This window comes from Talpa occidentalis, unplaced genomic scaffold (assembly GCF_014898055.3).
Source record: "Talpa occidentalis isolate TD23 unplaced genomic scaffold, MPIMG_talOcc4v2.1 talOcc4.9, whole genome shotgun sequence".
Classification (NCBI taxonomy): domain Eukaryota; kingdom Metazoa; phylum Chordata; class Mammalia; order Eulipotyphla; family Talpidae; genus Talpa; species Talpa occidentalis.
The window spans coordinates 21,722,444-21,748,978 of NW_023605305.1; the positions used below are offsets into that span (position 1 = coordinate 21,722,444).

Here is a 26,535-nt window from a genome sequence, read left to right on the forward strand (position 1 = left end):
AAATTTTTCCTATACTTTTAGCCATACGGAAATAAATCTTTAAGAGATTTAAGTATTGGCAACTAAAAATGAAAGACTCAGTGGTCATGTATATATGAAACTAGTTGCTTATTTTTTCTTCTTTAATACGTATATTGGATTTTGACCTGTAGGATCCTTATCTTTGCCTCTAAGACTGCTTTTGATTTTTTCACATTCAGTTGTCAGTAGACATTTCAGTGCTTACTGTGCTTGTTCCCAGTGCTGGGGATAGAGACAAAATAGGATCCCTGTTCTTGGGGAGCTTACCTTCTAGTTTGGGGAGAAAGTTGCGATATTTTTAGATTTTTGTAAGTGCTAGGCTAGAAATAGGACTACAAGATAGCTTGGGAGTGAGGGAAGAGATAGGTTTTATCAGATTGGATGCTAACGGAAGACCTTTGCAGTCAGCAGTGAGCTGAGATCTGAAGGGTGAGAAAAGAGCTGGCCGTGCTTGAGACTGGAAGAGTTCATGTAGAGACAATGGCAAGTGCAAAGGTGCTGAAGCTGTAGTACCTGACTTATTATTCGAGGAATAGAAAGAAGGCAGCTGTGACTCAGGTAGAGTAACTGAATGGGAGAATGATTTGAGATGATGATGGAAAGTAGGCAAGGATCAAACCATTTAGAATTTTGAAACTATGGAAAGTAGGAGCTTCAGATAGAAATTGGATGAATTCAGTTTTGTTCCCTTTAAAAAGCAGATAGATGATGTTCTAGGAAAAAATAAGACCTATTTCTATATGTAGTTTATGTGCTGTTCCTGAATGAAATCCCCAAGGGGGAAGCTGCATAACCACATGAAAGTAAACTGAGTTCTGGTTGAGTAACTATATCTGGGGTTGGGATAGTTAACTTGTTTCTAAATTTAGATAGCTTTGAATGGTGCCTTAATTTTACATGGAAACAACAAGTTGGAGTCTTGATTTCTTCTGTAGACCCAGGTGTTCAATAAAATCTGAAATGATAGCAGATCTTAGTCTATTTTGGTTTCTTGTGTGGAAGTATGTGTGTGTGTAAGACACCCCCCCCCCGCCCGCCCATTTACCGGTAAGTGTACATGTAAGTGAAAAGCTATCGGGCTCAACAGGAACAGGAAGGTCTTTGTGCATTGTAGAAACTGCTAAAGTAAATAATGAATTTAAAAGTGACTACTGTTGGATCTGGTTGAGAATTTGAGCATTTGAAAAGACATTAATTGTCCTGTACTACTGTGCTGTCCAAGAGAAGTCTAATGTGAGCCACATGTAATCTTGAATTTCTAAGAAGTCAATATTAAAATAAAATAGGGAACTAATTTTAGATGTATATTATGTAATTTAACATAGCCAATACACACTCATCTCAACATGTAGTTAATGCAGTTAATGAGATGTTTTACACTCTGACTTTTGTACTAAATCTTTGAAATTTGTATTTATTTTATACCTATAGTTCACCTCAGTCACATTCAGGTGCTCTCAGTAGCCAAATGTATATTAAACAGTGTAACTCTGAGATATTTCTGAAGGAAAGATAAATTTTAATGTGTATCGTTAAATAGTATCCTGCCTTGGGCCTCCCCAGTGGCGATGCAGTTGAGCGCTGGGTTGCGAAGCTGCCCGCAGCCTCTACAGGGCCGGTTCGATTCCCGGCTGCTCCCTGGCCACCGGAGGAGGGTCCCGCAAGGCGCTCAGACCTCTCCTGCCGCCCGCTGCTCCCCTCAGCAGTGTGCTTCGGTCCTTCTGCCTGCCCTGCTCCCCGCTCTGGCTCTGGTGAATTCTCTCGCTCTCCCGCGCTTCTGACTGTACCCAGTGCTTGTATAAATAAGTAAAAAATAAATCTTAAAAAAAAAAAAAATAGTATCCTGCCTTGTTCCAAACATAATTCAAAGCAGTGATTGATTAACATAAAAACGAAACACACACAACCCTGTGTGATAGGCTTGTTTGGGGAAGATAATTTGATCTTGTAAAGAGCAATACATATAAAAGATGTCAAATAACTAATTTGTGGGGTTGTAAACAAGCTTTATGTTTGAGCTCCTTGTAAAACAGTGGTGGATGTCTCTGTATAAATGTTGGGTTGATTACTTAATGGGAGACCACAATCCCAGTCCTTGCAATCTATAAAGAATGTCCATAACTCACTGGTTCTGAAGCCCTTACCGAGTTTCCTGAATCAGAATCTTGACAGACTTAAAACGCTCTGAAGGTGATTGTAACATGTACCACTCTTTCAGCCCAAGGTCTTAGCAATGATAACTTCATTTTAAAAAATTGTTAAGTGTCACAATTGGCTGTTTAGCTTTTAAAAAGGTTTATCATGGAGAAACCCCACCGACTGGGAGAACATTTTTGCACACACCACTAATGATAAAGGACTGGTCACAAAAATCTGCAAAGAGCTGATGAGACTCAACAACAACAAAGAAAATAATCCTGTCAAAAAAATGGGCAGAAGAGCTAAAAAGAAACTTCTCTGAAGAGGAAATGCAAAGGGCCTAGAGGCATATGAAAAAATGTTCAACATCACTTGTAATCAGGGAAATGCAAATCAAAACTACCATGAGATACCACCTTACACCAGTGAGAATGGCACATATTAAAAAAACTAGCAACAACAAATGTTGGCGAGGATGTGGAGAAAAAGGAACTCTCCTGCACGGTTGGTGGGAGTGCAAACTTGTCCAACCACTATGGAGAGCTGTGTGGAGATTTCTGGACCTGCTAAACATAGATCTTCCATATGATCCAGCAATTCTACTCCTAGGTATTTACCCAAAGGACACAGAAACATCAATTCCAAAGAGCACCTGCACCCCTATGTTTATAGCAGCACTATTTACAATAGCTAAGCTTTGGAAACAACCCAAATGCCCAAAAATAGATGACTGGATCAAGAAGATGTGGTACATATACACCAAGGAATATTACTCAGCAATCAAAAAGACAAATTTATGCAATTTGCAGCAACATGGATGGAGCTGGAAGGGATCATGCTCAGCGAAATAATCCAGAAAGAAAAAGAAAAATACCAGATGGTCTCACTTATAGCAGGAATCTAGAAAACTTAAATAAGGGAGCAGGAAAATGAAAATGAAAAAGAAAGTGAAAATCAAAATCAACAAACAACTATGAACCAGAGACACTCTATGGGGGGTGGGAGGGGGGAGGGATTGGGGTCAAAATAAGGGGATTGTAATTGTATGGGGAATATAAGAATAAAATTTATTTAAAAAGAAATAAATAAAAAGGTTTATCATAGAGCTAGAAGAAAGCCATAAGTCATTAGTTAGCATAGGTTGTAGAGCTTTAGTTAGAAAGCTTGACTATTCTTCTAAAAATTGAGAAGAAAATACTCCCCAGTGGAAACACATACCACTTAAAACTGGAACTAAAATTACTGTTACTTTCCCTTGAGGATATAGGAGAGGAACCTCTGGGGTAAATCGAAGATTATTTAAGCTGCTGGACTATGCTGTTCATTCTGTTCTCTGATGAAAGATTAATTGCACAGTTGATCCTGAGTTTAATAGATACCTGTTGAACAAATTCTCAGGAGAAGATACCACGGGTTGCCCACACTGGGAATATTGTGATGAACAGCTTCTAAATGAGTGGTCCATGACCTTAGAGTGTGATGTGTAGGAAGATAGCTGATTTCTTACTAATAGCAAGAAAATAGAATTATGATGAAATCTCTCTGGTCTCACAAAAGTTCCTAAGTGTTTCCTTCTCACCATGTAGGGGTTGTAGCTAAGCATAGATTAAGGTGTGAACTCGCTGTGTGCAAGTTTGTATACACTTAATTCCTGTAGTGCTCTTTTGAGGTGTAAGATTGAGTCAGAAAGTATCTCATGTCTAGCTAATGAGTGAAGATATGAGCCCTGTTTTGTTTTGGTGCCAGTCACTTCTCACTGCAGAACTGGCCAAGTTTTATAAAGTGACTCTCTAGGACTCTTGGTTTGGGAGAGAGCATTTTATTTTATTATTGTTGTTATTATTATTTTTAAAGAAAGTCTTTTTTTTAAAGATTTATTTATTCATACAAGCACTGGGTACAGTCAGAAGCGCGGGAGAGTGAGAGAACTCACCAGAGCCAGAGCGGGGAGCAGAACAGTCAGACTGACGAAATACACTGCTGAGGGGAGCAGCGGGCGGCAGGAGAGGTCTGCCCTCCATGTGGGACCTTTGCCGGCGGCCGGGGATCGAACCGGCGCTGCAGAGGCCGCGGGCAGCTTTGCAACCCAGCACTCAATTGCTGCGCCACCGGGGAGGCCCTATTATTATTTTTAAAGATTTATTTATTTATGCAAGAACTGGGGTACAGGCCAGAGACATGGGAGGGTGAGAGGATTCACCAGAGGCAGAGTGGGGAACAGAACAGGCAGACGACTGAAAACACTGCTGAGGGGAGCAGTGAGACAGGAGAGATCTGCCTCACCATGTGGGAATTTCCCTGGCTGGTGGGAAATCGAACCCATGCTGCAGAGGCTGCGCACAGCTTCACAGTGCTGTGCTCAACCCGCTGCGCCACTGGGCTGTCCTGAGAGCATTTTATTTTATTTATTTATTTTAAAAGATTTATTTATTTATTTATTTATTTATTTATTTATTTATTTATTTATTTATTTATACAAGCATTGAGTACAGTCAGAAGTGCCGGAGGGTAAGAGAATTCACCAGAGTCAGAGCAGGGAGCAGAGCAGGCAGAAGGACCGAAGTACACTGCTGAGGGGAGCAGCGGGCGGCAGGAGAGGTGTGCGTGCCATGTGGGACCCTCCTCTGGTGGCCGGGGAGCAGCCGGGGATCAAACCGGCGCTGCAGAGGCAGCGGGCAGCTTCGCAACCCAGCGCTCAACCGCTGCGCAACTGGGCATATGTTTGACTTTCTGAGGGGGTGAGAAACAGCATTTTGAAATAATGAATAAAATTGTTTTTTTCCAGCATAGGTTTTTCATTATGTTGTTATTTAATATTTTCTCTAATATTCAAAAAATAAAAGCTTTATGAAACTTTGATCCTTTTGTGGAAATTAGGTTTGCATGCTGTATTCTGCATGCTGTGTTTTCTGCATGCTGTATTCTATATAGCATGAATTGAATTTTTCCTACCTTACCAAGTCTTTGAGAAGTTATATGTTCTGTTCCTTTAAAAAATGAAAGATGAAAGGGGTGGAGTTTGCCATGTCTTTGGGACATGAAACTAATTTAGTCACTGAAGAGTGGGAAGGAAATGTGACCTCTTACTAACTCTGTAATGGAAAGAAGCTAGCAGCAGTGTTCCCCACTGGATTTTGTAGCAGAGCCTGACTTGCTCTGTAAACTCAGTCTTTCCTAAGTAAGCTTGGTGCTGCCTGAGCTGGTATAAGTGGATTTTCCTGACACCAGTGGTAAGTTTGAGTGCAGGCAGAAAAGGTAAGTGGCCATGGTCCTGGTCAGCTTATACCTAAGCAGACTAATATTATTAATATTAAGCAGAATGGCTAATTTTTATAAAGGAGTGGAAGATAATTAAAATTTTTTTAAAATTTATTTATGCATATAAGAGCTGGGGTGCAGGCCAGCTTCCTACTTGGTAAGGTAGGAAAAATTCAAATTATTTACTCTCATTTAAGGTACTCCAGTGCTTGTTTGGTATTCCCCCCCACTCGCGCCCCCTCCCCCAGCTTTCCATTGCTCACCAGTGGCAGTGAAAAATATATTTTTCAGAGTTGTTGGAATGGGGTGTGGGTCTCCCCTGGTGGTGCAGTGGTTGAGCCCTGGGCTGCGAGGCTGCCCGCAGCGTCTGCAGTGCCGGTTCGCGAGGATTCCCCCCCCCACACACATACACAAAAGATTTATTTATGCATACAAGAACTGGGGTATAGGCCAGAGGTGCAGTAGGGTGAGAGGGTTCACCAGAGACAGAGTGGGGAGCAGAACAGGCAGATTGACTGAAATACACTGCTGGGGGGAGCAGTGGGCGAGCCAGGAGAGGTCTGCTGCGCTATGTGGGCAGCTCCCTGGCTGGCGATCGAACTCCTGCTGCAGTGGCTGTGAATAGCTTCATAGGTTGCATCTTAACTCTTTGTGCCACCAGGGAGGCCAGGGTAATTCTTTTTTTAAAGCAAAAAGTTTAACCCTCACCATTTAATCCCATTTTTTAAGGCAGTAGGGATGTTCTGCACAGTTTGTGCAAACTTAAGTTTTATGGTTGGGAATTAAGCTGTTCCAAATCCTCATTTTATTGGGGGGTGGGGGAAACATAGTGAGGTGAAAACCCTTGCCACTAATAATTTCTGTGCTATTAGGATTATTAGTGTGTTTAGCTTTGGCTCCTCTCATTTAAGGTACTCTAGTGCTTGTTTGGTATTCCCCCGCGCGTTTCTCCCCACCCCCAAGCTTTCCATTGCTCACCAGTGGCAGTGAAAAATATATTTTTAGTCTTCCCATGGTGGGGAAGAAAGCAGTTTGCAGTAGCTAAACAGGAGGCTAGAGCAGCATCTGTTTATTAGTTGATGGTTGATTTAAAATGATGGAAGTTAACAAGACTTTCTGAGGTGGGGCTCGCCCATAGCCCTCACCCCATTTTTAGAATATAGAGCATCAGGAAATTTTTGGAGATCTTTGAGAACAGGTCTTGTTTGCATTTGGGAACCCAAAGCTTCCAAATAAGTAGCAATAATATCCAATTAAGTAGAAATACAATTACCCTTTTTCCTCAAGCTTAACAGCAAAAAAGTCAGTTTTTTCCTTCTTTTGCTGTGCAGTTTCAGTTGAATTTTCTAAGAGACAGATTCCTGTTTGCCATCAAAAGAAATACTGGTGCTGGGAAGGTCAGAACAGAGATCAAACTTTTTGGAGGTTTTGGAATCAAATTTTAGTGTATAAGAGCTGACCCAGTATTTCCCACACTGGCAATATTCTTGACATAGGAAAAAGAAGCACTTTTATTACGGTGAACAATCCATATGTATGTTTCTATCAGGTTTGCTGTACTTTTAAACTACTTCAGAGCTTGCTTTTGGAAATTTTTTAATGTTCCCTTAGAAAAGCTATCTGTGTGTACATGGATAACTAACACAAGTTTTCTAATGTAGTGAAAACAATAGAGAGTTGGGGCTTCTTGTTTCTGCAGTTACCGTGATGACTGAAGAACCAAGGCCAGATACTGTTTCTCTGAGGGTGTGGGCTTGGCTTCATTGGCTGTTCTTTAACCTTCCAGTTTCTGAACACAAAGGGATCAATGTGAAATTTGCCTGACTGGTTGCTTCTTTGAATCTTCCTTCCAGTTCAGCAACTGTTAGGAAGGACAATTGAGAATTGGTTTTGTAAACAGGTCCGTTGTTAGAATAAGTGATATAAAATGCATGCTCTATTTGCTGAGGAAGTTATTTTTCAGGAAAGTTGATAGTAAGACTAGCACAAAAACCCACTGGTAAGAAATCAACAATTTTAGGCCTCTATGGTGACCTAAAGGTTAAGTTTCAGCGCATCAGCCTGAGTTTGATCCTCTGCCTGGGAGCTAACCCTCTCCTGTTTCTCCTGCTGCTCCCCTCAGCAGTGTAGTTCAGTAGATCTGCCTGTTTGGCTCCCCACTCTGTCACACTCCCCACACCTCTGGTCTACACCCCAGTTCTTCCATGCAAAAATAAATAAGTAAGATCTTCTAAAAAAAAAAAATCACAGTGTCAAATGATTGCTCAAATGCCAAACAGCTGAACTGAGCTCACGGTTTTTACAGTAGCTTTTTGGACTCCTTAGAGTTAGAACCTTTAGCTTTTGGGGGGACTTGCTAATCGAAAAATGTAGTTTATGGAAGTATGTTTTCTCCTCTATCATAATTTTCTCAGCTGTTATGAAGTATTCACACTTCTAAAAACAAGTTGATGAAACAGCTCACTATGACGGTGATTTTGGACTGCTCATGTTATATAATTAGATTAAGGTTGCACTTTGGAATTTACTTTAAATGTGTTTGAGCTTAACTTGGAGTGATTGTTACTTGTGGATCAGTGATTCTCCTTTTAGACTTATTTGCAGAGCACACATGGGGAAGACTATAGAGGTGAATCATTTGAGTCCTTTTATTGCATTTTTTAAAAATATGTAAGGAATTTCTTATTTTTTTAGAGAAAATGTATGGGAAAATAGTTTCAGAGATTGGTTATAGCTCCTTACACATGCTAGGACTGACTAATTTTTGAAGCTGCATGATTCGTACATTATTTTATAAATGCTTGACTCAATATTTCCATTAAAAAAACATTTTAGGGGCCTCCCCGGTGGCGCAGCGGTTGAGCGCTGGGTTGCGAAGCTGCCCGCAGCCTCTGCGGCGCCGGTTCGATCCCCGGCTGCTCCCCGGCCACCGGAGGAGGGTCCCACATGGCGCGCAGACCTCTCCTGCCGCCCGCTGCTCCCCTCAGCAGTGTACTTCGGTCCTTCTGCCTGCTCTGCTCCCTGCTCTGGCTCTGGTGAATTCTCTCACCCTCCCGTGCTTCTGACAGTACCCAGTGCATGTATAAACAAACAAACAAACAAATAAATAAAAAACATGCCTCTAAAAAAAAAAAAACAAAAAAACAAAAAAAAAACATTTTAAAAGAATAGAACCCACTTGGCTGTAAGGTTGATTGACCTTTCTTAACCATCTTTGAAGTCATAAAAGAGTAAGATAGCTTCATTATAATTAGGTTCTCTGAAATACGTAATTAAAATGCAATTTTATTTATTAGGGTTATGTGGAAATTGCTATTTTAGATTTTTTTTTTTACTGAGAAGAATGTGAAATATTTGATATTTGAAATATTCTACATTCGAGGTGAAAGCACCATTGAATCTATGAATAGCAACATCTTTTGTAGAATAATGGATGGAAGTCACTTATGAAATCACTAGCTAAAAAATAGTTATATAATAACAGGTGCTTCTACCTGCACCATTTAGTTTCCCCTCTTCTGCCCTTTCCTCCTCAGATCGTTCCAGCTCCATAGAGGTAAAACCACTGTAAGCAGTTTGCTGCTTGTACTTCTATACATATGGCTTATATGTACACCTGTATACCTGCATATTATATGTCTTTAAAACAAGTTCTGCCAAGTTTCATAGAATTCAATATTTAAAGTTTAAGAATTTTAGGGGGCCTCTCTGGTGTTGTGGGGGGGGTTAGGACGCAACCTCAGAAGCTATCTGCAGCCACTGCAGCATGAGTTTGATCCCTGGCTGGGGAGCTGCCCACATGGCGCAGCAGACCTCTTCTGACTTGCCTGCTGCTCCCCTCAGCAGTGTAATTCGGTCATTCTGCCTGTTCTGTTCCCCGCTCTGTTTCTGGTGAATTCTCTCACCCTCCCATGTGTCTGACCTATATCCTGGTTCTTGTATGTATGAATAAACAAATCTTTAGGGAAAAAAAATGTTTTAGTACCACCAGACTAACTGACATTTTAATAACAGCAAATAATGAGACAAGCTTATTATTGTCTTTAAGTTAAGCAATAAATTGCCATTCTCTCCAAAGGATGCCCCATGTACCCTTTTGGGAAAGTGGTTATGTATATGAAGGTATTCTCGTCTATAAATATTAAGTCCTCAGAATTGAAATTAGTATTATGTTTACAGGTTTTTTTTTAGTAATTTAAGACAGCTACTTAATACCAGAGTATGTATCACGGAGGAGAGTCTCAGATTAGGTTTCTTTGGGGATGTGAGGTCCTGGCAGAGTTACCCTAGTGATGGTCACAGCTGCTCTTGATTCTCTTTTCTTCTCCCTCTTTTACTCGGGAGAGGATAATCTCCAGAGAAAAGCCATAAAATAGTAAACATGTTTAATATTTCACCTGAACTCTTGCTTTCCTACCCCTCCCCTCACTATCCAAAGAGCATAAACCAGGTGCACTGCTTTGCTGCAATCCTTTATGAATGATAAATTTCTTTCTTGTCATTTTTGTATCTATATCTCATTTTGTGTGTTGTTCACCAGCAATATTCTATTTCAGAACAGTGGAACACACTTAATTTTATTCTGGAACTGGATTGTTAATACTTGAACCAATTTTTTTATTGTTCCTGTTTGTGTGTTGGAAATGATGGAGAATGATGAGTAAGTTTGAAAAAGGCTGTTCATTTTAAGCAAATACCAAGTGTTTACTCCCTGGCTAAACACTGCAGTGAAGATAAATTGGAGAACAAATCAGATATCCTCTTTGATCAGTCTGCCTGCTCTGCTCCCCGCTCTGGCTCTGGTGAATTCTCTCACCCTCCTGCACTTCTGACTGTACCCAGTGCTTGTATAAATAAATAAATAAATCTTAAAAAAAAAAAATTATGGGAAGGCAAAGTTTCTCATCTTCTTAATTACAAAATTAGTTTCAGTCAGTATCTCCTGGTACTGTTACTTTTAGTTTTGAAGGTAAGTAAATCCAGTGGGTCTGTATCATGTTTTTTTTTTCAGTGTCTGGTATATTACAAAAACATCTTGTCAGCTAGCCAAAACAAGTGATTTCAGCCTCTAAAGATGACTACTACAAATAATAGATTCTAGAAATTGATCACCCCAACTCAGAAAACCAGTGCCACTTGTAGAGAAAAAGCAGATTTCCTTTTTGCTCTGTTTTCACACTTCATTAAGTGATTTTACATGTTGAATTTTGTTTTACTGTCTATTTCAATTTCTCATTACTGTGGTTTTCTATCCTATTCTGGTTAATTTTAAAAGCAGTGCTGTTCTGGAAAAGCCTGGTAGACAATCTCTACAGCAAAGAATCCCCTTAAAGCTGCCCCTGTGGCAGATGCCTTTTGTAGGGTAAAGAAAATATCAGGCTTTTCTGCCCTTCCGCCATCAGGATAGATGATGGATCCTTGTCCTGAATGCATGCCTGATGGTGGGCACCTGGAATAGGGTGTGGGCATAGGTAGATGGGATTCAGCTGAGCTAAGACTGTGCTTTTAAGGGCGGCGTCACGGGGGGACGCTAGCAGCACCAGCAGCAGCACCAGCACCAGCAGCAGCAGCCGCCGCAGCCGAAGCCGAAGCCGAGAAGCAGCAGAACGAACGCTAGAAAGCCCAGATAGAGTGAGGACTTGCTGGGGGCTGGGAGGCCTGCCAGCCTCCCAGCCCCCCAGCCAACACCCCTGCCTGCCATATGCCTGGTGAACCCCAAATAAAAAACCTGCAAAACTACTGAGGACTCTGACTCCTCCTTTACCCGATCTGCATGGGATCAGAAAACCTGCACTGTGCCCAGTTCTGCCCTTACAATTGGCGTAGTCGGCAGGATCCATGCAGACGGGTATTGGAGCCCTCCGAAGACCTGGAGGGACTAAGGAGAACAGACTTTGCCTGTGACGACGCTGGAGGCACCATGGCGGTATAGAAGATGGATACGTCCACGAGCTACAGGATGAGACCTGGCGTGAAGGAGACGCCCGAAAGGACCAGCCAACGACACCGGAAAGGACCAGCCAACGACACCGGATAGGACCAGCCAACGACACCGGATAGGACCAGCCAACGACACCGGATAGGACCAGCCAACGACACCGGAAAGGACCAGCCAATGACCCCTGAGGCAGCAGGCCATTGCTGAAGCAGGGAGAGGCCAATGGACTGATAGACTGATGAACTGATGATTTTGGACTGACAATCCCGCCAGAAGGCGGAGGACCTTAGCAGGTTATGTTTATTTTTTGAGAATCTGGGGGTGGCCAGTGGGCCTAGATGGCCAAAAGCAGCCTGTGTATGCCCAGTGGCCAGGTGGAGGAGAAAAGCCAACTAAGGTGGCAAAAGCTGGTACTGATGCTAAGTTGAGAAGCCCTAAAGCGGCTGTTAAGCAGCCTGGGTATGCTGAAGCCCTGTGAGTCTCGTAAAATCACCTATGGGTGATGCCCTGCTCATTCTTGAGTGAGGGTGAGGAGCTGAGGAGCCCGTCCTTGGGGGATGGGTGGGGAATGTGGCTTGGGGTGGAGCCCAAGCCAAATGCAAAGTTTGGATCCCCGACCCATGTGCTTGTGCAGTGGGTTGGCCTGAGTGCAGGGGTCTGTGAGTCGCATGGGTGGCCATGAAGGCCGAGTGTTGGAGCGACTGCAGACAGAAACCCTGAGGGTTGGCGATTACCCCCAACAGAATAAAATTGCCAATCCCAGAGCTAGTGCATCCTGGGGGTGGATGCTGTGTGCCTTGTAGCCTAGACGACAGCCAGAGAAGGCCAGGAAGCCTGACGGCTCCTGGTATGTTATAGTAGATGCCGTGAGTGGTTCCCCTCCCTCGTATGAGCAGTGCCTTCGGCAGCAGATTTGGTGGCTTATCTGCTGGTACCAATAATTGTCTTTTGCACTTGGTTGGTGCCCTGCCTGGACTTATTTGTGTTCTGTTGTATTTTGTTATGTTGTATTTTGTTATTTGATGTATTTGCTTTTGTGGGCCATGGCTGCATTGTTTGTTTGCTTAGAAAATTGTGTATATATGTATAGACTGTATGGCAGAAAACCCTGAGGGGGTGGACTGTAGGGTAAAGAAAATATCAGGCTTTTCTGCCCTTCCGCCATCAGGATAGATGATGGATCCTTGTCCTGAATGCATGCCTGATGGTGGGCACCTGGAATAGGGTGTGGGCATAGGTAGATGGGATTCAGCTGAGCTAAGACTGTGCTTTTAAGGGCGGCGTCACGGGGGGACGCTAGCAGCACCAGCAGCAGCACCAGCACCAGCAGCAGCAGCCGCCGCAGCCGAAGCCGAAGCCGAGAAGCAGCAGAACGAACGCTAGAAAGCCCAGATAGAGTGAGGACTTGCTGGGGGCTGGGAGGCCTGCCAGCCTCCCAGCCCCCCAGCCAACACCCCTGCCTGCCATATGCCTGGTGAACCCCAAATAAAAAACCTGCAAAACTACTGAGGACTCTGACTCCTCCTTTACCCGATCTGCATGGGATCAGAAAACCTGCACTGTGCCCAGTTCTGCCCTTACACCTTTCCAAGTATCTTTCGTAACCCATTGTTTTGTTCATGTTTCTTGTTCCTACTCTCTTATTACATGAAGCTGTTTGTTCTCATGCTTTCCTACTTTAGACTCTAAATCCAACAGCAGAAACATTCCTGTTCCTTGGCAAGAGACTTATTTTTGCACTGGAAGTTCTGAGAGAGGTTTCAAGACAGAGGCTGTTTTTTCTATTTTTTGCATATGTTAGGAATTAGAGATGGGGAGGGGAGAAGAGAGCTCCGTATGCTTGAATAGTCAGAACCCTTCTATTAGATTGTCTAGTGTTAGTTTGTTTCCTAGCACTGCTGCTTTAATGTCTTATCATCTAGCACTGGTTCAGAAACACATATCTCCAGTGTCTTTTTCTGCTAATTTCTTTGGTATGGTGTCTGTCCTCTTATACGTAGACCTGAAGTTGAAACACGTGTTGTTCAAGGGTCAGCTAGCTGTATGTAACAGTGTGCTGTAGGTGTGACTCAGTACCATCACCAACTTCACCTGGCCCTGGTCTGGCTGCTGTGCCAGCTGAAAGACATCTGTAACTGGCAGCATCCCCTGCTCATGTGGTGCCAGGGCCTGGCCTCTATGAGCCTCTCTGGCCTGCAGCTGGTCTGGTTCATCAGGGTGAAAAACTTATTTTTTAAATGACTTTAAACATTGGGAAGACTTTAGGTCTGTTTAAATTATCTTGTTTTCAGGTTATAGATGTTTGCCTTACATTTTTATTTACTTGTCTAGTAAATCAGTTTTTCTATGAACAATTATGACACCTTTTTAGAGCTTTTCCTACATTAATGGATTGAAACAATAGTGTGATTGGTATGTAGCTGGTGGTTTAGGGTTGCTAAAAGTTGCAACCCTCATGGCAGCCTGTTAAGAGGTTATATATTTGCTGGAGCCTCCCCTGGTGGTGCAGCGGTTGAGTGCTGGGGTGCGAGGCTGCCTGCAACCTCTGCAGCGCCTGTTGGCTCCCCGGCCACCGGCGAGGGTCCCACAAAAAAAAAAAAAAAAAAAAAAAAGGGATATATTTGCCACTTTCAGGAATCTAAACTCCTGCTAAATATGTTATCATTAGGCTATTTGCGGGGTTACAAACATGGGGCAAGTAGAATAAATACTCCCAAAGTGTTTGCTCTGGTGAATTCAACAAGCTACCTATCAAGTGCCAACCACAGTGCTGGCATCGTCATTAGGGACATCGAGAAGAAACTTCACAATCTGGAGTGAAGAAGGAAAGGAGTGGTTGAATTCTTCCTTATCTTTGATAGTTTTTTTATTTAGGAAGCTTGCTTTAGTCTCTGCCAGTATCATTCCTTTTTCTCAAGAGTTGAAAAATAAGATCTGCTCCAAATTAAAATATCTTTGACCTTGTTCTAGCGCACCAATCAGTGAGTCTTTGGGCAGGATCTAGAATGTGGGTCTTTGCTACCCTTGCTTAGCAACCTCTTATGCATCGCCCTTTGTTTCTGACTTCCTTGCGTTTTCTCATCCTCCTCTGAATCATGTCTCTGAGATTATGGTTATTTCCGTAAGGGCTGTTGAGCTATAGCAGCTCCCTGGACTTTGCCTTCCCGAATGCTCGTTAGAGTACAGTCTGAAGCTTGAATGTGCTGATTAGAAACACCCTATTCCGGTTCGTTTGCTTACGCCCCCTTCACCAGATTCCAGATTTAGTAAGAGTAGAGGTTTGCACTTACTTATTCATTCCACAAGTTTACAGGTGCCCTTCTGAGTGATCTAGAGACACTGTAATAGTGGCGACGAGCACTGGCTTGGAACCAGGTTGCCTGAGTTCAAATCCCAGTTCTGCCACTTAAGCTGTGCCCTTGAGCAAGTGCTTCTGTACGTTTTGATCTCCAAATCTGTAAAATGAGATGTCATTGTGCATACCTTCCTTGAGGATAAGATAAATTAATGAAAATACTGTTTAAGCATTTTCTGTTCTGGGCATTGAGGATACAGTAGTAAACTATAATGATGTGATTTTTGCTGGGGGGAGTCCTTTTATATTCCGCTTGGGTAAAAAAATAACAAAAAAGTAAATAAGACTGTTTCAAGTACTGAGTTCAGTGCTCTGGAAAACAAACAAAAAGCAGGGTACTGAACTAGACCCTGGAGAGTGACTTGAGTGGGCTATGTTAGCGTTTGTGGCCAGGCTAACCTCTGAGGAGATAACTTTTGAGCTGAGATTTGAATAACAAGAATCTGAGAGAGGAAGGTGAAGTGTTTCTTGATGGTTATTTTCCTGTTGAGCCAAGGGCAAAATCACATTAAAGCTGTTAACTAACTTTGTGATCTTTGACAGATCCTCTGTTCTGAGTTTTGAACTGTCCTTCAAATTTTTGCTGCACTTCAAATTTTTGCTTCTCAGCAGATGCTCAGAGTTCTGGTTAGGTACAAAAGAAAAATAGATTGTTTGATAGAGCACCTTGAAGCTCAAACCCAACAGACTTTTGTCAGGACAGTTCTGAAGCTGTTCTTTGCAGTGGAGAGATAAAGAAAAAGACAATCTTGTTTTCTTGGGGAAATGACCCTGAAAGAAGTTTGTTTTTTTTTTTTAAAATATATTTTTTATTTATTTATTTATATAAGCACTGGGTACAGTCAGAAGCGTGGGAGGGTGAGAGAATTCACCAGAGCGGGGAGCAGAGCAGGCAAACTGAAGTACACTGCTGAGGGGAGCAGCGGGCGGCAGGAGAGGTCTGCGTGCCATTTGGGATCGTCCTCCGGTGGCCGGGGAGCAGCCGGGGATTGAACCGGCGCTGCAGAGGCTGCGGGCAGCTTCGCAACCCAGCGCTCAACCGCTGCGCCACCGGGGATGCCCAGAAGTTTGACTCTTAATGCTAATAAAGAGCTAGAAGAAAGTCACAGTTTTTTGCCTCATAAATTATGTCACTCCTATGTTTATGGATTGACACCCTATGTTTTACAGGATGTAGATAGATAGTGTATACTGTCATGAATATTTAATACTCTCACTTTTTTTTTAAAATTTATTTATTTATTATTTTTTTATTTATACAAGCACTGGGTACAGTCAGAAGCGCGGGAGGGCGAGAGAATTCACCAGAGCCAGAGCGGGGAGCAGAGCAGGCAGAAGGACCGAAGTACACTGCTGAGGGGAGCAACGTTGGCAGGAGTAGTAATACTCTCACTTTCTTAATTGTTTCTGTTGCATATCAGTATTATGGACTTGCCTGTGGCCTTAAGATTCAGGGAGTGATGCAATGGTCACATATGTTACAAACTATAATCAAAATATCATTGCATAGGTTTTCGTTTGTTAGAACCAGGAGCCCTCTCTCAGTACTTTATAACTGCTGATTTAACCCACAAAACCTGCTGCTTATAGAGAAAAGACTGAACTAAACTAAGTATAGCTTCCTTCATTTTTCCCAGGATTTCATAGGTTTTCCATTTGCTACTACAACCTCTTCTGTTTAGGATTGTGCTGCTCAGAAATCTCTTTTGTGGTGGTGTCTTTTTATTCAGTCATTTCATATTTTTAAGCATTATTTTTATGTGTTCAGAGGAGTTTGAGTTTACGAAAGAACTCTCATTTGTTTCGATCTATTTTCTTACATTAGGTGTAATTGAAAAGTGACCCTTTCTTCAGAGATGTCAAAAACAAACAAATCCAAGTCTGGATCTCGCTCTTCTCGATCAAGATCAGCATCAAGATCTCGTTCTCGTTCATTTTCAAAGTCTCGGTCCAGAAGTCGATCAGTCTCTCGTTCAAGGAAGCGCAGGCTGAGGTAAGTGAGTGTGGTTGTATGTTGACACAGTCATTTCATTGGTCAATGTGAGGCTTTAAATATTTTATTAAACTCTTTCACATGGATGTGGGGGGTGGAGGATGAGTTTGACTTGAGGTTAAGAGTTGAGGTGTAATTTCCAGGTTTCTTCAAACATTAAAATCCAAATCAGCTTTGATTGCGATGGTGTTTGCCTAATTCTTTGTCTTTTCTGCCATCACGTACTGTTTCTCATCTACTTTGGAAGAAAGAACGTTTAATTTTATTTGAACTGCTTCTTTCAAATGCTCTCACCTGATTATTTTTCAATGAAACACTTTTGGAGTCTTGAATCAAAGTTTATTTGCCTTATTAGCAAAAGAAATACAGCTAAGAGTATTAATAGTATGATCAACATTGCAGAGAAGTTATAACCCACTAAAATAGATGTTAAAAAACTCACCAGGAATCATTTATACCTGATGTTCTGATTACTAACAAGCTACATCTATTTAGTAAAACACATCTTAATTATCTAAAAACCACTATTATAGACACCGCTTTGTCTTACTAAATGTACAAATTTTATTCATTGCCATTATTCTTTCAGTCAATTTTCACACCTTTAGGTGGATTTCCCTATTTCAGTTATGTCTTCGAATAGAATGCTAAACCTCCAGCATCTCTTCTTTTGATGTGTTGTGAGTTGGGTTTCTCATTCTTTAAAACTGTTTTCATTTTCTTTTGTGAGTAGGTAAGAACTTTTTGGTAGATACAATTTTCTCTATGTGAGGTAGGGAAATAACTCATAGTTAAATATCAAAAGGGGATCTTTGTATAACTTCATTCCTTTTGTCAGAATTGCACTAAGCAGGGCCTCCCCGGTGGCGCAGTGGTTGAGCACTGGGTTGCGAAGCTGCCCGCAGCCTCTGCAGCGCCGGTTCGATCCCCGGCTGCTCCCCGGCCACCGGAGGAAGGTCCCACATGGCGCGCAGACCTCTCCTGCCTCCCGCTGCTCCCCTCAGTAGTGTACTTTGGTCCTTCTGCCTGCTCTTCTCCCAGCTCTGACTCTGGTGAATTCTCTCACCCTCCCGCGCTTCTGACTATACCCAGTGCATGTACAAACAAACAAATAAATAAATGAAAATACATGCCTGTTTTTAAAAAAAAAAAAAAAAAAGAATTGCACTAAGCAAAGGTTTCTCATTTTTTCCAACTGGAACCCCTGCTATTTAATTCGGATGTGTTCTCTAGAATTCTTAAATGAATTATGAAATTTAAAATAAACCACAGGAAAACTAGTTACTAAGCTTTATTCTTGGAGGTTTCCATTCCCTGATAGTACTTCTGAAGGGTCTTTTAAACAAATGGTTGGTGGAATATCCTCTCCCCCAACAAGAACAAGTTAATTTTTAAATAGACACTGTATGAAGCCTGCCTGGAAATTAATTACAGATCAGGATTGAACAAAAAATATTTATACATAAATATTGATGACACCAATATTATGTAGCACATTATAAATTTTGTCTCTTCCTCAAATACTAAATTTTTTTTAAAGCTAATACTACACCTTTGAGGATAAGCAGTCCTAGTTTTTTTCTCTTCCCCAGGCTTTTTGAGCATACTTACTCATGATTAAATTTTGATTAAGCCTGAGGCTAGACTCTTGCTCAATTATGTCAGAGTCTATGTAAGTAAAATTCTATCCCAGCTTTTAACACCCTCAAAAAGAAGAGGGAAAACCTGCTAAATAAATTTAGTTGCTGTCAAGGCCTTGGGGCTGAATAGGACCCTTAGTATCTCCTACCTTGTATCCAGAGTCTTTTGATTTGAACTATTTAAAATGCAGTTTTAGCTCAATTGGTTCGAAAGGTAATGTTTTTAAACAATCTAGTAAATGGAAATTAAGTTCAAAAACAAGGTGTTACATAGACAAAACTGAGACAGAAATTGAACTGATAGAAACCAAATTGAGAAATGTTAATAAACTTTAAAGTATTTATGATAATTAGAATTCTGAGCAGATCTCTCTGGACAGATCTCCTTGTTCTACAGATCATTTGGCATGGTCAGTGACTTGGCAAGTGAGGGGCAGACGACTTAAGCAGCAGTTATGTGCTGGGTGGGTCTAGAGCCACTTTATGTGCTATCTTATACCTGTACCTTTAAGATTGTTATTTTGGAGGGATTTTTCCACTAGAAAACATGTTTTAATACTTGATTCTAGTTGACATCTCTGTTTTTTAGAAACAGATAAATTTGCCACTGGATGTTCAACTTTTGTTTCTGGCTTATCTGTTTCATGATTTTTTTTCCCCTTCTGTTTTCCCTCCTACAAGGAATGTATACTATCCAGAGAGTTTGAGAAACCATGTCTTTAAATTAACTTAACTGCTGAGTTCTACAGAATTGGAGAAAATTGATTGTTTCCTTGTATTTCACAGGCTGTATCCTTTTAAGTGACTTCTTATAAAAAACTTCACTTGCAATCTGCAGGGATTCATGTTCCTGCATCTGCGCAGTGACTGTGGGGTTTGGATGCAGTATGCTGCAGGGTCCTCACTAGTAATTGATGACAGAAGCATCAGTGGCCTCTGAGGTTGGGAACATGAGTTAAGCCTTTCACCTTAGTGCTGGTGGTGCATCACCTCCTTATGTGTAGCCATTTCATTGGGTCTTAATCAGTTTTGTAGCCTGCATCTGCCTCTCCCTTCTTTTCTTTATAATGTTACTATTTTCAAATGAAAAGTGTGGAAGGTAAGGTTTTTTTTGTTTGTTAAATTGTTCTTAAATAGCAGCCATTAACAAACAGCAATAAGATGTCTTTGCCAGTTGCTACTGTTCTTGAAATAGAAGAGCCTAAGCATTATGGGTAAATATGTAGTAGTAAACCCATCTCACTTTATCTTCGTTAGATTAAATAAAAATTAAAAAATACTGCTTTGTTCAGTAATTAAAACTTGTCACATTTGCAAAGTGGAGTTACTTATAAAATGAACAAACAAAATGGATCTGTTCCCATTCAGGCTTGGAGTGAGAAAGCCTGCCAATTAACTGAACAGTTTTTGTTCTATATGTAAAGAGTAATTTTGGAAAGAGTACTAGTAACTTAGCACATTTCTAGCTACTTAGGAGTGGTGGTGAATGATCTATTCTTTGCTGTATCACAGCTATCAAGACTAGCAGGATCCAAGTCCCCAGTGAATTTTTATACCAGCAAATAGTATTCTAGGTTTTTTGATGGAAACAAAACTCCCTGTTATTAACAAGCCTGACATTCATGAACCATAATTTTTACAAAGTTAGGTTAATGTTGAATCCCTGTGATTCTGGAATTGTACCTTGCTAAAAGAGTTTTATATTGTTAAATGAAGGAAAACACAATGCTAGCTTTATGTTGACTTGAAAATACATAGACGAGGAGGGCTTGCTTTTATAGTTTCTCTTTGCTAACCCCCGGGGTGCTTGGGTGTCAAGATCGTCATGGTCAGATGGTGCCCTCTGGTGGCATCTAGGTAATATCTTATAGTTCAGTCACAGAAACTTGACCTAAATAATGAGACCATTTCCAGACTCCAGTAAAAAAAAAGTTGTTATTTGTATGCTTTGCTGATCAGATTTCAGTAAATTCTTTTATACTTTGAATAGATGCATCCTACAAGCCCCTTTTTAAGTGTTCTTTCGTTTAGACCTGCTGTAATTGTACTTTTACAGTCTCTATATCTTTTAAGAAATTAGCCTGGCACAGAAATGGGTAGAATGGGGAGTAGTAGAGTATTATAACAATGTAGGGGGTCAAAGGACCTAATAATTACCTGTCTACATACTACACCTTACAGGTCTTCTTACTTCCAGTGAGCTAGGATGGGTAAAAGCCCCTGTGCCTTAAGCAGTTAGTATACTATATGAAAATGGTCTTTGTTATCTATCAGTTTATGACATTAAGGACATAGATATTCTTTCACTGTAGAGTTATATCATCATTTAAGATATGCTGCAGTGTTATTGAGGAAGTCTTGGGTGTCTAATTTTTGAAATGATTCTTACAGTTTTATACTTAATATGGGCCATAAGCAGTGAGATTTTTGTTCCCTTCGAAAACAAAACTGAAAAATAAATGATACATAAGTGCAGGGATTTCACAATGTTACTTATTTGTTGGCAGGTTTTTGTTTTATTAATTTTTTAAAATTAAAATGCTTGTCAAAAATTCAAACATCTTCCCCCCCTTCCCCCAACTCCCCCTTTCAGTTCTAGGTCTCGTTCCAGATCATATTCTCCAGCTCATAACAGAGAGAGAAATCACCCAAGAGTGTATCAGAATCGAGATTTCCGAGGTCACAACAGAGGCTATAGAAGGCCCTATTATTTTCGTGGGCGCAATAGAGGCTTTTATCCGTGGGGCCAGTATAATAGAGGAGGCTATGGAAACTACCGTTCAAATTGGCAGAATTACCGGCAAGCATACAGCCCTCGTCGGGGCCGTTCCCGATCCCGGTCCCCAAAGAGAAGGTCCCCTTCACCAAGATCCAGGAGCCATTCTAGAAACTCTGATAAGTCTTCCTCGGACAGATCAAGGCGCTCTTCTTCTTCTCGTTCTTCCTCCAACCACAGCCGAGTTGAGTCTTCTAAGCGCAAGTCTACAAAGGAGAAAAAGTCATCTTCCAAGGATAGCCGGCCGTCTCAAGTTGCCGGGGATAACCAGGGAGATGAGGCCAAGGAGCAGACATTCTCTGGAGGCACCTCTCAAGATACAAAAGCATCTGAGAGCTCGAAGTCATGGCCAGATGCCACCACGTACAGTGCTAGTTCTGCATCACGGGCTTCAGCTTCTGAGTTGAGTCCCCGGGAGCGAAGCCCTGCTCTTAAAAGCCCCCTCCAGTCTGTGGTGGTGAGGCGGCGGTCACCTCGTCCTAGCCCTGTGCCAAAACCTAGCCCTCCGCTTTCCAACACATCCCAGATGGGCTCAACTCTGCAGAGTGGTTCTGGGTACCAGGCTGGGACACACCAAGGTCAGTTTGATCATGGCTCTGGGTCCTTGAGTCCGTCCAAAAAGAGCCCTGTGGGTAAGAGTCCACCGACTACTGGCTCCACGTATGGCTCATCTCAGAAGGAGGAGGCTGCTGCTCCAGGAGGAGCAACCTATACAAAGAGGCAAGTATCTGTCCCTGCTGCCTGTTTGTGTTTTCATCTCACCAGCTGGCAATTTAATTGTGATGTGGCCTAAGTTAGAGCTCTGATTAGCGGTAATAAGGCAATCCCCATTTCCTAAATTTTTCATTAGCATACTTTAAAAGCATTACCCCAGGAAACCTTTAACTTAACTCTAGCTTTCCTACCTTCCTGAATTTGTATTGTAGTATAGAGTTACTTTAGACTACTCAGTGATGTTTTCACATTTAAAATTTGCCTCGGGGCCTCCCCGGTGGTGCAAGGGGTTAAGATGCAACCTATGAAGCTATCTGCGGCCACTGCAGCATGAGTTCCATCCGCAGCCAGGGAGCTACCCATATGGTGCAGCAGACCTTTCCTGCCTGGCCCACTGCTCCCCTCAGCAGTGTATTTCAGTCAGCCTGCCTGTTCTGTTCCCCACTCTGTCTCTGGTGAATTCTTTCACCCACTGCACCTCTGGCCTGTACCCCAGCTCTTATATGCATAAATAAATCTTTTTTTTTTTTTTTCAAAGTGTTTTTTTTTTTTTTTAAATTTATTGATTGACTGATTGATACATACAAGCACTAGGCACAGTCAGAAGCGCGGGAGGGTGACAGAATTCACCAGAGCGGGGAGCAGAGCAGGCAGAAGGACCGAAGTACACTGCTGAGGGGAGCAGCGGGCGGCAGGAGAGGTCTGCGCGCCATGTGGGACCCTCCTCCAGTGACCGGGGAGCAGCTGGGGATTGAACCGGCGCTGCAGAGGCTGCGGGCAGCTTCGCAACCCAGCGCTCAACCGCTGCGCCAACGGGGAGGCCCTGCATAAATAAATCTTTAAATAAAATAAAATTTGCCTCGGATTCTACCACTAAAAGCCGTAGAACATAGAGATTTGTAGGTCAGCTATCAAAAATATGTCTTTGCTAAAATAAATAGCCATTGGAACTGTTAGATCTTGTAGGACCCAACATCTGTTGTGATCAATCTCTAGCCACACTCACACCCAACACCCTTAGCTGAGGAGTCTGGGCAGAATGGGAATGCCCAAGGCTTAGTCCAGAAGGCTTTGTTTTAAAATTATAAGGTTGCTGTATGTCCAAGTAGAAGCAAGTCAGGCTGCATGTTAGGAGAGGACATGACAGTGCTTTCGTCTTTCTGTTCTGGGGGACATGGTGAGTTGGAACCAGAATTTTTGTATAGTTGGTTGGATTGGTATGGTGGAGATTTAGCAGGGAAGTTGCCCCTGGGATCAGGTTGTCAGGAGGAACTTAATAGGCAAGTGGTTTCCTCTTTTCTTTTTCCCTTAATAGCATATTCTTTGATGCCCTGCTGTCCTTTGAATCTTCTTTGCCATAGTAATGCAGCTATGATTTGATTAGACTTTCTCCATTAATGGTACAAATGAGATGTTCAGAATCTTTACTTTCCAGCCTCCAGTAAGTCTACTTTAAAATGTAAGTCTGTTCCTTGCCAGGACTGTGAATCTCAAAAGACTATAGGTATGAGCTCTGCTTTTCCATAAGAAAGAGTAGGATGATTTTGCCCCCTCCCCCAATTAACCTATATTTTGTTTTTATTTGTGTTTGCAGTATATTTCATATTAGATCTTCTAGGTGACTTGAAGCAAATTTGAAGTCTCTTTTGAGACTTGTTTTTCCAAATGTGAGTTGTATAAAGCAAAACTGTCCAAGGTTGAACATTCTATGTTAACTTTGCTGAAAGCAGATATTAAGTGACTGAGTGAAGGTTGGATAAGACCTTAATTTTTTTTTTCCTAGACTACTTACAGGTAAGTAAGTTTTTGTTCTTTAGTATCCTAAACATTACCTTTGCTGTTTGGTTTTTGGTTGCTTTTGTAAGACACAACTATGTGGACAATATATTTTTCTTTTAAATGCCAAGTTCAATGAAGCGCAATTATTCAGAAATTATTAGAAAGTCACCAAGTAGAAAGTCCTTTGGTAACATTGGAATCCACAAGACATGTTTATTCAGAGAACCAAAAACCCAAGACCATATGGTATTGTTTTAGATCAGGTTGCTTAAGAAGCTCTTGTGTGTCTCCCTTTTGTTTTTATAACTAGGTACCTAGAAGAGCAGAAAGGAGAGAATGGAAAAGATAAGGAACAGAAACAAACAAATACTGATAAAGAGAAAATGAAAGAGAAAGGGAGCTTTTCAGACACAGGCATGGGTGATGCAAAAATGAAATCTGATCCTTTTGCTCCCAAAACTGATAGTGAGAAGCCTTTTCGAGGTAGCCAGTCTCCTAAAAGGTATAAACTCCGAGATGACTTTGAGAAGAAGATGGCTGACTTCCACAAGGAGGAGATGGATGAGCAAGATAAAGACAAAGCTAAGGGAAGGAAGGAGTCCGAGTTTGATGATGAACCCAAATTTATGTCGAAAGTCATAGGTGCAAACAAAAACCAGGAGGAAGAAAAGTCGGGCAAATGGGAGGGCCTGGTATATGCACCTTCAGGGAAGGAAAAGCAAAGGAAAACAGAGGAGTTGGAGGAGGAGTCCTTCTCAGAGAGATCCAAAAAGGAGGATCGGGGCGGGCCCAAGAGAACCGAAAGTGGGCACAGGGGGTTTGTGCCTGAAAAGAATTTCCGAGTGACTGCTTACAAAGCAGTCCAGGAGAAAAGCTCATCACCTCCTCCAAGGAAGACCTCTGAGAGCCGAGAGAAGCTGGCAGCCAAAGGAGACTTTTCCACGGGGAAGTCTTCCTTTTCCATTACTCGAGAGGCGCAGGTCAATGTCCGGATGGACTCTTTTGATGAGGATCTTGCAAGGTGAGATGTAGTTCTTGATCTCAGGGCTTTAGTGGCCTAAGTCATGTCTCCAAACCACCCCTCATGCCCCCACTTGCAGTGCACCCCCCCCCCACCCCGAGATTGTCGTGCATTGCCCTTAGGAAATTCTGGAACCAGATCAGGCCTTTTTTGTGGGACCCTCGCCGGTGGCCAGGGAACGAACCAGCGCTGCAGAGGCTGTGGGCAGCCTCGCAGCCCAGCTCTCGACCGCTGTGCCACCAGGGGAAGCCCCAGGCCCCTCTTATATTTCTCCTGCTGTCCAAGTTTCAGTGTAGTACCTGTTTTCAGTAGAAAAGTGTCATTGGGTGATTACGTGTTTGGATTAGTATCGCAGCAGCGGTGAAGCTTTTTTTTTATTCTTTAATCACTGGCTCTCTTGCTGCTATGTACCCTCTGCTTCTCTCTTGCCAATCCATTATACCCCTTCCCATCCCAAACTCCCTGCCTTTCCAGCCCTACCCTTGTCATCCTGTTTCTTTGTATATGTTCTGATGATGTCCTTTTCCTTTGGAGCTATCCAGGATCCATTTCTCCATTCTTAGCCAGGTCACCAGAATCTTAATTACATGCCTCCACCATCAAATAATAGAGTAGTTTAGAGTTGGACTAGGGAAGTGGGGGCAGAACTTTAGGAAAGAATGGTGAGACGCAGGCTGGCTGTTTTGTATTTTTAAAGTTTAAATCTTTTGACTTTGTGTGTATCTTGTTACAATTGGGCCTCCCTGTAATTTCTTTTTCAGACCCAGTGGCTTATTGGCTCAGGAACGCAAACTTTGTCGCGATCTAGTTCATAGCAACAAAAAGGAACAGGAATTTCGTTCCATTTTCCAACACATACAGTCAGCTCAGTCTCAGCGGAGCCCCTCAGAACTGTTCGCCCAGCATATTGTGACCATTGTTCACCATGTTAAAGGTGAGTGTGGACCCAGCCTGCTGCCAGCCTCCTTCCTGTGCACTTAGTGAAAGGATAAGTAAGGGCATTGGGGCTCTTTATCTCATGAAAAGGGCCCTTGAAGTTAGGGACTGACTTGAAGGAGATTCTTCCCAGGGAGGAGTTTCCTTTTTTTAGAAAAAGATAGACAGATTTATTTATTTATTTATTTATCTATTTATTTATTTATGCAAGAGCTGGGGTGCATGGGCAGAGGCGCGGGAGGGTGAGAGGATTCACCAGAGACAGAGCAGGGAACAGAACAGGCAGAATGATCAGAAGCACTGCTAAGGGGAGCAGTGGGTACAACAGAAGTCTGCCACACCATGTGGGTATCTCCCTGGCTGGCTGGGGATGGAACTTGCGCTGCACAGGCTGCAGACAGCCTCACAGCGTTGTGCTCAATCCGCTGCGCACTGGAGAGGCCTGTGTTCCCATTTTTTTTTTTTAAATGCTGTATCAATTTTTTTTAAAAGATTTATTTTTATTTATTTATACAAGCACTGGGTACAGTCAGAAGCACGGGAGGGTGAGAGAATTCGCCAGAGCAAGGAGCAGAGCAGGCAGAAGGACCGAAGTACACTGCTGAGAGGAGCAGTGGGCGACAGGAGAGGTCTGTGTGCCATGTGGGACCCTCCTCCGGTGGCCAGGGAGCAGCTGGGGATTGAACCGGCGCTGCAGAGGCCGCAGGCAGCTTCGCAACCCAGTGCTCAACCGCTGCGCCACTGGGGAGGCCCAGTGTGTTCCCATTTTTTAATTATACCGCTGAATGTTTAAAACTAAACGTTTTAAAAATCTGTGGTCATGAGAATAGGTAAAATACTTCATGTGAAGGCTTAAAATGCATGAAGAAAGAGGGAAGAAAATTGGCTTTTCCAGTATCTCTTGTCTTTTTCTGTCTAGCAGGTGGAAACCTCTACAGTTTTCTTGTGATATGATATGGTTCTTC

General features: G+C 42.3%; 1 protein-coding gene across 3 annotated transcripts in view; it reads left to right on the forward strand.

Annotated features, from left to right (window-relative positions):
- THRAP3 (thyroid hormone receptor associated protein 3) overlaps positions 1-26,535 on the forward strand; it is a 56,336-nt gene that overhangs the window by 17,840 nt on the left and 11,961 nt on the right. For all 3 annotated transcript variants that reach the window (XM_037500662.2, XM_037500664.2, XM_037500663.2), the window contains exons 3-6: positions 16,537-16,704; positions 20,938-21,840; positions 23,924-24,634; positions 25,396-25,568. In XM_037500662.2, coding sequence (XP_037356559.1) covers positions 16,568-16,704; positions 20,938-21,840; positions 23,924-24,634; positions 25,396-25,568 — 1,924 coding nt within the window. In that variant the 5' untranslated portion in view covers positions 16,537-16,567. The remainder of the gene's footprint in view (positions 1-16,536; positions 16,705-20,937; positions 21,841-23,923; positions 24,635-25,395; positions 25,569-26,535) is intronic.